At 40.6% G+C, this 11,872-nt stretch overlaps 3 protein-coding genes across 3 annotated transcripts; 2 read left to right on the top strand and 1 right to left on the bottom strand.

Annotated features, from left to right (window-relative positions):
- Positions 1 to 591: 591 nt before the first annotated feature.
- On the bottom strand, positions 592 to 7,747 carry psmb13a (proteasome 20S subunit beta 13a). Its single transcript, XM_074686550.1, has 10 exons — positions 7,629 to 7,747; positions 6,949 to 7,028; positions 5,218 to 5,357; positions 4,865 to 4,949; positions 3,773 to 3,870; positions 2,169 to 2,309; positions 1,955 to 2,070; positions 1,732 to 1,790; positions 1,111 to 1,262; positions 592 to 904 (listed from the first exon to the last, which is right to left on the bottom strand). Exons 2-10 carry the CDS (start codon positions 6,949 to 6,951, stop codon positions 793 to 795), a joined length of 906 nt encoding a protein of 301 aa, XP_074542651.1. The 5' UTR covers positions 6,952 to 7,028; positions 7,629 to 7,747; the 3' UTR covers positions 592 to 792.
- On the top strand, positions 5,283 to 7,815 carry psmb12 (proteasome 20S subunit beta 12). The gene is made up of 6 exons (XM_074686551.1): positions 5,283 to 5,425; positions 5,795 to 5,865; positions 6,748 to 6,879; positions 6,969 to 7,098; positions 7,191 to 7,335; positions 7,677 to 7,815. Exons 1-6 carry the CDS (start codon positions 5,378 to 5,380, stop codon positions 7,802 to 7,804), a joined length of 654 nt encoding a protein of 217 aa, XP_074542652.1. The 5' UTR covers positions 5,283 to 5,377; the 3' UTR covers positions 7,805 to 7,815.
- A 561-nt stretch (positions 7,816 to 8,376) lies between these two features.
- On the top strand, positions 8,377 to 11,668 carry psmb9a (proteasome 20S subunit beta 9a). Its single transcript, XM_074686786.1, has 6 exons — positions 8,377 to 8,597; positions 8,720 to 8,787; positions 8,986 to 9,117; positions 10,330 to 10,459; positions 10,593 to 10,734; positions 10,916 to 11,668. Exons 1-6 carry the CDS (start codon positions 8,547 to 8,549, stop codon positions 11,041 to 11,043), a joined length of 651 nt encoding a protein of 216 aa, XP_074542887.1. The 5' UTR covers positions 8,377 to 8,546; the 3' UTR covers positions 11,044 to 11,668.
- Positions 11,669 to 11,872: the final 204 nt, after the last annotated feature.

The following is an 11,872-nucleotide window of genomic DNA, read 5'->3' as shown; positions in this document are numbered from 1 at the left end:
GTAAACAGAAGGGTAGCCATCAACATGCAAGAGGCTAAGAATAAGAGTGTCATCTGAAAATTTTATGACAAAGTTATCTTGATGGCTGGCTCTGCAGTCGTTTGTGTAGACTGTAAAAAAGTATGTTCCTTTACCCACAGAAACTTAATTTTATGTTCAAGGGTAAACAGCACATTTGAGAAGAGGTGTGGGAACATAACATCATTCCTAGATGGGGGGAAAGCCAGAACTACTTTTTTGCCTTAAACTACGATAATGAAAAAAAAAAAAAACGAGCATAACTTTATGTTTTATTTCCAGATTCTGTAAGTATTGCTTTATTTTTAATTTTTGTTAAAACAAAGAATAAATTCAAAGAAAAATTCTTATGTCATGGTTAATTACTTGAAAGATTGCAGAGTCCTGTCTTATTAATTACAGTACTCAATAAGAACCATGTTCTACTCTGTGTAACCTAAAATTAGATAATAAATACATCTGTTTTATTTTTTATAAAAACTAAGTTATGCACTACCCTATAAGAAAAACAGGCGTCAAAATTTTTTTTGTTTTTTTCATTTTTATTCAGTAAAGTACAAACATGTTACAAGTGTTTCATGATGACCTGACAGCGATCTTTCTGCTGAGAAGTTTCTGAACAACTTCAGCGTGAAGCAGCAGCAGAGTTTAAACCCTTGTGATAGTACTGTAGGACTGTTTTTAATGTTCTGGGACTTAAAATGAACAGGTTGTGTAAAACTGTGATGAAATAAAGATCTGTGCTTTCCTGCTAACTGTTTGAGTGATTGAGCCTCAGGCCGTATCCATCCTCTGCACCGACTCCTGCACAACCTCCAGCTTCAGGGGGACTATTTTCTCGGTCATGACCGGCGTTGTGCCGGGTCGATACTTGTATTTAATTTTCCTTTGGACAGACAGACAGATATTATAATTAGAAGTGAAATTAATTTTGTAACACTGTATCCTAAATAAACTAACTTTCACTGTGCTACTTAAGTTTTTTACTCAGTAATAGTGATAAATATATCAAAACCATACTTTTTAATAAATGACCTCACTGCTAATGAAAAATTAAGTAGATTGAACAGAGTCCCAATAGTTCTGGCCTACCTTTGGTCATTGTACTCAGACTCCTGATAGGGTCTGATGTAGTCCACTCCGTCTTTGGTGATCACACAAATGTCCACATTGTTGCCCGAGCCGAGGTCGCTCATGATTCCAGCATGGATGGCCAGACGCACAATCTCCTTCGCCTCCTCCAGCTGAAAGAGTGAAGAATACGTCAGAGAAATAATGGAAACAAGATCAACAGAGAGACATGAAGGAGGTGACAGAAGGATTTATCAGTTTTTAAATCCATGTGGACACATTTCACTGACTGAGACACAAAAGTTTTTCTTAGCAGTGCCAAAATGTAATTATTATAGGTTAAGTAAGTGTCACATACAGTGGGGAAAATAAGTATTGAACGCGTCAACTTTTTTCTTATTACATTTATTTCCAAAGCTTTATTTTTTTCCCGTGTTATAGTACTTACTTCCACATAATCATTATTTATGGACCTGAATGCTGTGATTTATTTTCATGTGTGGATTATTTGAGTTCATATCAATATCTGGTAGAAATTTGTTTGAATTGCAGCTTTGGAAATAAATGTGATGAGAAAAAAGTTGATGTGTTCAATACTTATTCTCCCCACTGTATGTAAGGACAGCTGTCCATGTGGTGTACCTCCAGATTGGGTCTGAACCCGTCCTCTAGAATCCCAAGAGCTGCCAGATCCCCAGATCCTGAACAGAGATTAAGATGTTTTGATGTAAATTCACTCAAAAGAAAGAGAAAAGGGCTTCAATGAAAGTCAGACTTCAGCCAGGAAAGGAAAGGTATGACAAAATAACAGTGCTGCCAAAACTTGAAGATTAATGTTACATATAAAGCATGATTATTCACATACCCATTGTAAGGTACGGCACCTTATTTACACTCCCATAAGGCCCCACAGAGTACAGATGGTTTCCAGTGCAGTCCACTCCTCCCAGGATGAGATTGGCACCAATTTGACCGTGATACCTGAGGGCCCAGAGGTCAAATCAGAGGTGGGCAGTTTCTTTATGGGCTGAGCCTTTAACTTTGTTACCAGCTGGAATATTTACATGTGTAACACAAACCTGTACAGCATGTCCTGTAGGATGCTGACGGCCATGATGACACGTGGGTTCCTCCCGCTGTTCAGAGAGAAGATGGTGAGGTTGGAGGAGAGCAGGTCTGTGGTCTTCTCTGTGTCGGCTGCTGTGCCCGCTCCACAACAACTGGAGAGACACACAGGAGGAGAGGAGAGATGGTAAAAGAGCAGATGAGAAAAAAGGAGAAAATGAGAGGAATTGGTCTCAAAAGAGTGACTTATTTCTCCCTGATAGTCTGATTTCCATAACCCAGAAAAAATGTAATAGTGATGTCATCTCTTCTCTTTTAGTCTCTTTTGATTTGAAATTTTCTGGTGTGGAAAAGTAGAAACATTACAACGAAACACTCACCGGCCACCTGTCCAACTGCTTGTTAATGCAAATGTCTAATCAGCCAATCACATGGCAGCAACTCAATGCATTTAGGCATGTAGACATGGTCAATATGATTTGCTGCAGTTCAAAGTGAGCATCAGAATGGGGAAGAAAGGTGATTTAAGGGATTTTGAACGTGGCATGGTTCTTGGTCTGAGCTTTTCAGAAACTGCTGATCTACTGGGATTTTAACCCACAACCATCTCTAGGGTTTACAGAGAATGGTCCCAAAAAGAGAAAATATCCAGTGAGCAGCAGTTCTGTGGGACAAAATGCCTTGTTGATGCCAGAGGTCAGAGGAGAATGGACAGACTGGTTGGAGCTGATAGAAAGGCAACAGTAACTCAAATAACCACTGGTTACAACCGAGGTCTGCAGAAGAGCATCTCTGAACACACAACACGTCCAACCTTGAGGCAGATGGGCTACAGCAGCAGAAGACCACACCGGGTGACCCTCCTGTCAGCTAAGAACAGGAAACTGAGGCTACAATTCACACATCAACACCAAAACTGGACAATAGAAGATTGAAAAAACGTTGCCTGGTCTGATGAGTCTGGATTTCTGCTCCACATTCAGATGGTAGGGTCAGAATTTGGCCTCAACAACATGAAAGCATGGATCCATCCTGCCTTGTATCAATGGTTCAGGCTGCTGCTGCTGGTGTAATGGTGTGGGGGATATTTTCTTGGCTCACTTTGGGCCCCTTAGTACCAACTGAGCATGGTTTAAAGTCCACAGCCTACCTGAGTATTGTTGCTGACCATGTCCATCCCTTTATGAGCACAGTGTACCCATCTTCTGATGGCTACTTCCAGCAGGATAACGCTCCATGTCATAAAGCTGGAATCATCTCAGACTGGTTTCTTCAACATGACAATGAGTTCCCTGTACTCAAATGTCCTCCACAGTCCCCAGATCTCAATCCAATAGAGCACGTTTGGGATGTGGTGGAACGGGAGATTCTCATCATGGATGTTCAGCCGACAAATCTGCAGCAACTGTGTGATGCTATCATGTCAATATGGACCAAACTCTCTGAGGAATGTTTCCAGTACCTTGTTGAATCTATGCCACCAAGGATTAAGGCAGTTCTGAAGGAAAAAGGGGGTCCAACCCGGTACTAGCAAGGTGTGACTAATAAAGTGTCCAGTGAGTGTATAACAGTGAGTACATCTGACCGTAGATTTGTCTGCTAATGTTTTTAGACTTACTATATATTGGGAGCGATGTAGTGGATCTTGGCGCACATTTTGTCGGCCACAACTTCACTGGATGTGGCTCTTGTGTCCGCTCCCAGCACCACTCCATCCTGCACCAACACAAAAGTACAGTCATCATTACCTCCGCCAAGGAGGTTATGTTTTTGGGAGAGTTTGTCTGTTTTTTTGTCTGTGAACAACATAACTGAAAAACGTACAAAAAGAACTTGAGGAAATTTTCAGGAAATGTTCAAAATAGGATAAGGAAGATGTGATTAAATTTTGGAGGTGATCTGGATCACCTTCTGGATCCAGGATTTTTTTTAAGGATTCTTTATCATTGTGGGATAGGGCTGTTTTCACCATATGTGTATATAACTCCATGATAAATGGTCAGATTGCTTTGAAAAACAATACAAGACAAGGTCACCATAATTTCTGACAGATGTAAAAGTACGATCCAGATCCTGGCAACATTCTGGATACTAAGATCTGGAATATGAAATATGTACTGGGTCATCATCATTTTCAACACTGTCAGGAAACAAACTATGGTACAAATCTGCAACTAACACCAAATTGTAGCAGACAGTCTGCTGAAAGGGAGTATAACATTAAAGTAGGACTAAAGTGTTGGTGACAATCACAATATGCTTGGTGGAGGTCAGTGCTCTCTGAGTGCTTTTCTGGTTTTATCACTTTGGCTATGTATCTGCCTTACTGACATGCATTTACTGAAGGGTGATATCATATTTCCTGTATCTTATATCCGGTGGGACAGTTTTACATCCATGAAAAAAAATCCTATGTGATAGTGTGGCAGAAAATATACACACATGGAACCAAATAAAATATCTCCTTGTTGTCACTGATGTTAAGGCTTCGAGGATAAAAAGATTATGCTCTAAAAAGCAACAATTTTAAAGCAAGATAATGTAAAAAGGGTGATGTATTTATAAAAAAGATACTGGGTTGTATCACACAGGGCGTTGTTATGCTTGCAGGACAGTAAAGGGCAGCTTTCTGCTACACTTTAATTAGTCTGGATTAGATCTGAATTTGTTTTATGATTGGAAAAATGTGTGTATTTGTAGTTTTTCTCACCTTGAACACCACTCCTGCTATCGTGGTGCCTGTTTTCATAGGTTTAGGCTGTCCTCCTTCAAACAGACCCTCTAATGCAGCATTTCTACAGAGGAGGGGGAGACAAGAGGGAGGAGGGGTAACAGAGGAGTGGATGCAACATACATCACTTTATGTATTGTGGTTAATATCTAGCCTATGAAAAAATACACGCATATCCTGGATTTATTGTTTGGTTTAACTTATAAACAAGGAAGAAAAGTTACTTTCACTTTTGACCTCCGTTTGATTTCAGCGTTACACAAAGTAAATTTCACATTTCTGTCGCTTTTTTTAAAGTCTGTTGTAAAGAGGACACAAACAGAAGCTCTTACCTCGTCGCGTTGTCGAAATTAAAGCCAGGTGCAGCCGTTTCGAAGACATTTGATAGCGCCATCCTGGATGTGTCTGCGGCGTCTCTGTGCGTCACGGTGCGCTTGAGGTCGCTGTTCTCAGCGTCATTGCTCGCTTTTCTCTTTCGGTTTTGGAGCAAAAATGGAGAAACACTACACGAACTCACAAGTCAAAGGAGTCAGCACAGGGGTGAGTAAATCCTGATACGTTTACCTGTGTCTCTATCCAGAAAAACTCAGGTAAAAGCATTGAGCGTAAAAAAGCAGATAACTGCTTCAGAGAGGAACAGGTGATGCTTTAACCGAGCCGTGAAAGACAGAGTGAGGAAACAAAGAGCGTAAAGTCCACGTGTGAACTGACGATACATTTAATAACTTGTTGTCATATTTGAACAAAGGAAACGACAAACTTAACCTATGCTTCCTACGAAGCAGGGGGAATTCATCCTGAAGTTATTCATGATAAGAACTTCAAGTCCCATAATCCTTTGCGCATTCAGTGGGCATGAATGAACATAAATGAGTAAACCTGTGATGCTGTATGCCCTCTCTCCCCCAGACCACTATCCTGGCTGCTACTTTCGATGGAGGGGTCGTGATTGGATCAGATTCGAGGGCTTCCATCGGAGGGTGAGGATGAAGATAGTGGGACTACTGAACTCACAGTATTTACCTTTTCTGAACAGATTCAGAGGATAGATACACTCCTAAAACTCAGAGCCCTACACAGAAACAAAACTCTGAATTACTTTTAAAAAACATCTGCAGCATTTGTCAGATTTATGATCATTTTTCTATCACATTTTGCAAAACAGGGCTTTAAGTTTATAGAATTTGAAAATCATCTGAGGCTAATGCAGGAAAACCACATACACAACCAACCAAACTGTTTAAGGGTGAATTTTCCATTATAATTTATTTTTTCCCGATAGTTATTGATTGTTTAAGCTCCATTTTTGCAAGATTTATGAGTTACTATAAGAGCTTGGCTGACAGATGAGCACTCTGTAGCTGTCTACAAAGTTGACCATGCACAGCCTCTTTAAGTAACCTTTTTGTGTAGTAGGGAAAGACATGCAGAAAAGCCTTTTGCATGCTAGGACTGAGGTTAAACTGCTATTCTGTGTGCCCCCTTTTGTAATTTTAGTTTTACTTTTGGGATTGTATGTCTTTGTAGAAGTTAGGAGCTAGAGCAGGAAACAAAGAGGGAGTGGGGAATGATGCAGGGAACAATTTCCAGGTTGAAATCAAACATGGGCAGCCCCCTTGAGATCTATTCCTCTGCATATGGAGCTTGCAAATTAACCACTAGCCCTTACCCCACTAACTCCACCGCTATGCATAAAATTTGATGTAGAATTCTGGCATCTGAAGTCTTATTTTGTGATCTAAAGTATTTAAGCACTTCTTACACTTGGATGCTGTTTTTTAAACTTTAATGTGAGTTTGCAGTCAGTCATAAAGTTTTTCTTCTCACTGCTGTGTTTCTCCTGTCTTTACCCCTCTCTTCAGGGAGTATGTTTCATCTAAGACCATCAACAAAGTGATCCAGGTTCATGACCGGATCTTCTGCTGCATGGCTGGCTCCCTGGCGGACGCTCAGGCCGTCACCAAAGCTGCAAAGTTCCACCTAGCCTTCCACAGGTCACACACCTCACTAATTTACACAAAAGGGCATCATTTCAGAGCATGTTCACATCACATTTTACTTACCATCTCTTCTTAATCCTCAGTGTGCAGATGGAGGGCCCTCCTCTGGTGATCTCAGCAGCATCTGTGTTGAAGGAGCTGTGCTACAAAAACAAAGAAGAGCTTCAGGCCGGCTTCATCACAGCAGGCTGGGACAGGAAGAACGGCGCACAGGTTGGTCGAGGTTATCACAGTCAAACATTTCATTCACTTTTTTGCTTAAAGCTGCATCACTGATCATCTCCATCCTCCTCATCCTCCTCCAGGTGTACGTCGTGTCTCTTGGCGGGATGTTGATCAGGCAGCCGGTTACAATCGGGGGCTCTGGCAGCACTTACATCTACGGATATGTCGACGCCAAATACAAACCAGACATGAGCAGGGATGAGTGTCTACAGTTTGCCACGAATGGTACTTCTGTAAAACTTTACTTTTGAATTAATTACTTTTACTTGATGTGTCAGGAAGTTAATATTTACACTGGGAGCTTATATTTCCTGGAAAGTGGACTTTTTTGTGTGGTTAGTATTTGCTGGGTTTGTAATAGCCATGTAAATATGGACTTACATTTAGAGGAAAAAGTTTAGACTTCATTTCAGATGTGATTCACATTTTTTGATACCAGATTATCTGCAGTGTTGCAGCTTTTCACAGTATTTGTTTTAATTATCTGATAATACCTGTTGAACTTGATCTACATTCACCTTGTCGTCTGTCTTCCTCTACCCGCCCTCTTCCTCATCTGTTCTCAGCTCTCGCCCTGGCCATGGGCAGAGACAACGTCAGTGGAGGCGTGGTTAACCTGGCAGTGATCACAGAAAAGGGGGTGGAGCATGTGGTGATACCTGGCAACAAGCTGCCCCAGTTCCACGACGAATGACACACCTGATGAACTGAATATTTTTTGTATTTTGTTCTCGAGCAACAGTTTTATGAATAATTTCATGCCAGAAAGGGTGTTAATCACATTAAAACTTAATAGTTTGAAACTTTGTGTATTATTTTGGCAGAATGTAAATAGAAAATGGATGCAAAAAAGAATCCAACTGATCCAACTGAAAAACTTGAACCTGGTTACATAATAAAATCTGCTTCCCCTCACATTCAGTGCCCAGACAGCATGTTTTATAAAGCTCTTTATCATGTATGGGAATAAAAACCAAAAATAAAACCTATGTGTTTCTTTTTTGTATGAATTGTGTGGTCTAAAACATCCTTTATTTTCTCATGTTGCTGTCCAGGTAATGTTGGTTGTGCATATATTGTAAAGTAGCCTATAAAAGTTACCATAGCAACGTTTCAAGCCGTGAATCTCTGTTTGAAATATAAGTTGGCCTCACTTGAACTCACGGCTCGTTGCAGGAGCCAACGGCTTAACTTTCAATTTCGATTAAACTCAGAGAAAGATGGCGTCGCCCTGCTGCTGATCCAATGATCTAACGTGTTGAAACGGTGTATTTAGAGTCATAAAATAGATTTTACTTCACCCAAAGAGAGTAATAACATCAGGAGCTTTCGACCGGACGTTTTGGGGTTTACGTCTGCGTCACCTTTACGTCCCTGTCGAACCGACGGTTACAGTCGTCGTAACGGTCGTAACTCAGCCTCAGGAGTGTATCAGCATGTTGGAGGAAACAGGGCCTGAGTGGTTGTCTGAGGAGGTGAAAACCGGGGTAAGTATGATATTAAAGCCTTTTAGATATTTAGTGAAAATTTTATATGTGTATAACTTCCGCAAACTGTCTTGTGTGTTGTGACTCACGACTCCCGGTGTCGTTGTCATCTCCGTCCACAGACCACTATCATTGCTATCGAATATGATGGAGGGGTCGTTCTGGGGTCAGATTCCCGCGTTTCAGCGGGGTATGTATGCGCGTGCGTGTTCTTATGCGCATTGCGTGACGTCAGTCATTCTAAAACGTATACATAATACAACTCTACTCTTTCATTGAGTGCTGCGTGTCCTTTTTCTCCTCTCCTCTCTTCTCCTCTCTCCTCTCTTCCTCTCCTCTCTTCTCCTCTCCTCTCCTCTCTTCCTCTCCCCTCCTCTCCTCCATCCAGGGAATCAGTGGTGAACAGGGTGATGAACAAACTCTCGCCCCTCCATGATAAGATCTACTGTGCTCTGTCAGGCTCTGCAGCAGATGCTCAGACCATCGCTGAGATTGTCAACTACCAGCTCGATGTTCACAGGTGAGTAAAGTAAACCAAAAATTAGTTTACCTTCTCTTGAATGTCACAAAGCAGCACGGCAGAGTCACAGAGGCGTTTCACCCACACCAAAAGCATTAAGCAGCAACTTTCTTTGCAACATGTGTGGATTAATGTTCTTACTTAGAGAATAGTGCAGATTAATGGTGTTAAAAGTGTTCAAAGTTTTCTCCAATTGCAAACTATAAATGAGCTCTGACAGATTTTAGACAGTATTTTATATGGTGCTCACAGTGGAGACTCTTTTTATGGCTGATTATGGAATTTACTGTGTTGTTTTGTAGGGACAGACCACTCATCTTCAAGTGTCGATTCAATATCTGTTATTGCCAATAACTCTGATAGAACACAAACTGTATGAAATATGCAAAATAATTGCTGGGGATAAACAGTGGTGTGTACAGACATTTGGAGGGTAGGGGCAAAAAGAAGGAAACAAGGACATAATCACACTGCCATTCAAACCGCGCTCAAGCATGGCCCACTTACAGCATTCTGTAGTGTCTGTTTACATTAAGCGTGATCTCATGATAGTCAACACAATGAGACATAAGAAGCACTACTACAACTTAAGAGACTTTTTGGTTTATGTTAAGTCATTCTGGCCCTGACACGGTCCTCCAACACCCCACTTTATTTAAAATGATTGTAGTAAGGAGCGGTTGCAGTGATCACTTTCAATTCTGTCCCACGGGGAACCCCACCTGCCCTTAATGCACACCACTGTGGAAAAGTCTCCCACACTTTTGATTGAATGAAACAAAGGATCTGTAGATGTCAAGTGTCACATATTTAGCATGTAAAATAGGCTACAGCCTGCTCCCTGATTCATAGTTATGACATCATACAATAATGAAACAAGCTTTTCTATGTCAGGGTTTTGTCTCCTCTGACGTTGAGTAAAAATTTCTGTATTTTGTCATAGAATTTGGCAAGAAACATCTTTGAGAAGCAATTTTTTCAATCTAATTCAAGTGGACAAATGTGCTATGTTTAAATAAATGAAAAAAAAACAGCTGGTGAGTGTGAGGAGCTGTATATTATTTCATCACAGACACAGTGAAGATGTTTATGTTTGTGGCACCAGGCAGGAGGGCATCATAGTTACTCATTGGTTTAGTTTCCTGACATTAACTGGAGAAGTAAAGGTGTATTGTTTATATATTTAATCTTTTAATGTCCTACCTGTGTCAGTATCGAGATAGGAGAGGACCCCCAGGTTCGCTCAGCTGCCACTCTTGTGAAGAACATCTCCTATAAGTACAAAGAGGAGCTGTCAGCGCATCTCATCGTGGCCGGCTGGGACAGAAGAGATGGCGGACAGGTCAGTAAACGCATCATGATGAACTATAATTTATAAGAAATGCAGAAATTATTTTTTGCTGCAGCAGGTGTTCACACAAAATGTGATAACCATCTGTTTGTTTCACTGTGTCGTGCCCTTTGACCTCTTCCAGGTGTTTGCAACCCTGAACGGTCTCCTGACAAGACAACCGTTTGCGATTGGTGGGTCAGGCAGCTTTTATGTTTATGGGTTTGTGGATGCTGAGTATCGCCGAGGCATGAGCAAAGAGGAGTGCCAGAAGTTTGTTGTCAACAGTGAGTTTTTATTTTTAAGAATTCTTTATTTTTGTCAGAGAAGTAAACAGATGTTTAAGGAACTGCTGTTTATTTTTTTACTGCCTGCTGAAAACAGACACTCCTCTGTTAAAACACAAGTTGTATCTAATGTCACACAGACTAAATCACCCTCCTTTCCTGTCTCTGGTTGTGTTTCCAGCTCTCTCTTTGGCGATGAGCCGGGATGGCTCCAGCGGGGGCGTGGCCTACATCGTCACCATTGATAAAGACAAGGCAGAGGAGAAAGTCATTCTGGGAAATGACTTACCCACATTCTTCGATCAGTGATCACCACAGAGATTTCTACCCCTAGTCTGCAGAGACACTATCATTCTGGATACAGTTATCTGTTTGTTTCCTTATATTTACTACCACAAAAAAATTGAAGCAGCTATTAAAATTTTGGCTCATCATTTTATAGCTTAACATTTTAAAAGCTCAACTTCACATAGTTTTAGGACAGCTCCAGTAGGACTTAAGGATACCTAAAGCCAATAAATTCACCAGAAGACTTATTTTTCAGTCAGCTAACATTTCATTGTGACTGATGGAGCAAGGAAATAAAAGTTAATTTGCCTTCTTTAATAAAAAACCTGCTGAACCCTGGATAATCCCTCTCCTAAAAGTCCCACAGTACTTTCCTGTACTTTCACTTTTGGTGGCAGCAGCTGTAAACTGTGCAGATTTTTCAGTCTAACACTGAATGCAACAAAAAGTGAAAGCTGAATTTGTTACACAACCACAGCATTAGGAGAGATTTTTTTTTGTTGCCTTAGTTGTAAGATTGGATTAAGTTGTTTGTTGCTGGTTATCTATTGACACTGCACACATTTAATGACAGCTTCCCACACTCATATTTCTGAAACACTCATAAGTGTTTTTTTTGTTCAATATGTGAAATTTAAAATGAAATAAACCCATTTTGAAAACTAAGACTGTTTTTCTTTCATTTTCTGAGCTATACAGTCATTTCATTCAAAGTCCTGTGTAAGAATTTTGTCTCAGGCAGTTATTCTGTGTAATTTACAGGAGCGGAGTAGGGCAACTGGAAAGAATTGTCCATTTTTTTTATTACCATTTTTTTCTAAGGAGTCAGAATTCTGACTTTTTTCTCAAG

Source organism: Halichoeres trimaculatus, unplaced genomic scaffold (genome assembly GCF_033239565.1).
Source record: "Halichoeres trimaculatus isolate MK-OKI-2021-1 unplaced genomic scaffold, fHalTri1.1 fHalTri1_scaffold_14, whole genome shotgun sequence".
Classification (NCBI taxonomy): domain Eukaryota; kingdom Metazoa; phylum Chordata; class Actinopteri; order Labriformes; family Labridae; genus Halichoeres; species Halichoeres trimaculatus.
This window is presented reverse-complemented; position numbering and strand designations above follow the sequence as displayed.

Excerpts from the sequence above, each read along its gene's own strand:
- psmb13a (XM_074686550.1), bottom strand. Across the intron at positions 3,871-4,864 it reads TAGCAGGAGTGGTGTTCAAG|GATGGAGTGGTGCTGGGAGC; the intron begins GTGAGAAAAACT and ends GTGTTGGTGCAG. Across the intron at positions 1,791-1,954 it reads GGTGCCGTACCTTACAATGG|GATCTGGGGATCTGGCAGCT; the intron begins GTATGTGAATAA and ends ATCTCTGTTCAG.
- psmb12 (XM_074686551.1), top strand. The coding sequence starts at position 5,378 with ATGGAGAAACACTACACGAACTCACAAGTCAAAGGAGTCAGCACAGGG. Across the intron at positions 5,866-6,747 it reads TCGAGGGCTTCCATCGGAGG|GGAGTATGTTTCATCTAAGA; the intron begins GTGAGGATGAAG and ends CCCTCTCTTCAG. Across the intron at positions 7,336-7,676 it reads TCTACAGTTTGCCACGAATG|CTCTCGCCCTGGCCATGGGC; the intron begins GTACTTCTGTAA and ends ATCTGTTCTCAG.
- psmb9a (XM_074686786.1), top strand. The coding sequence starts at position 8,547 with ATGTTGGAGGAAACAGGGCCTGAGTGGTTGTCTGAGGAGGTGAAAACC. Across the intron at positions 8,598-8,719 it reads CTGAGGAGGTGAAAACCGGG|ACCACTATCATTGCTATCGA; the intron begins GTAAGTATGATA and ends CTCCGTCCACAG. Across the intron at positions 10,735-10,915 it reads CCAGAAGTTTGTTGTCAACA|CTCTCTCTTTGGCGATGAGC; the intron begins GTGAGTTTTTAT and ends TTGTGTTTCCAG.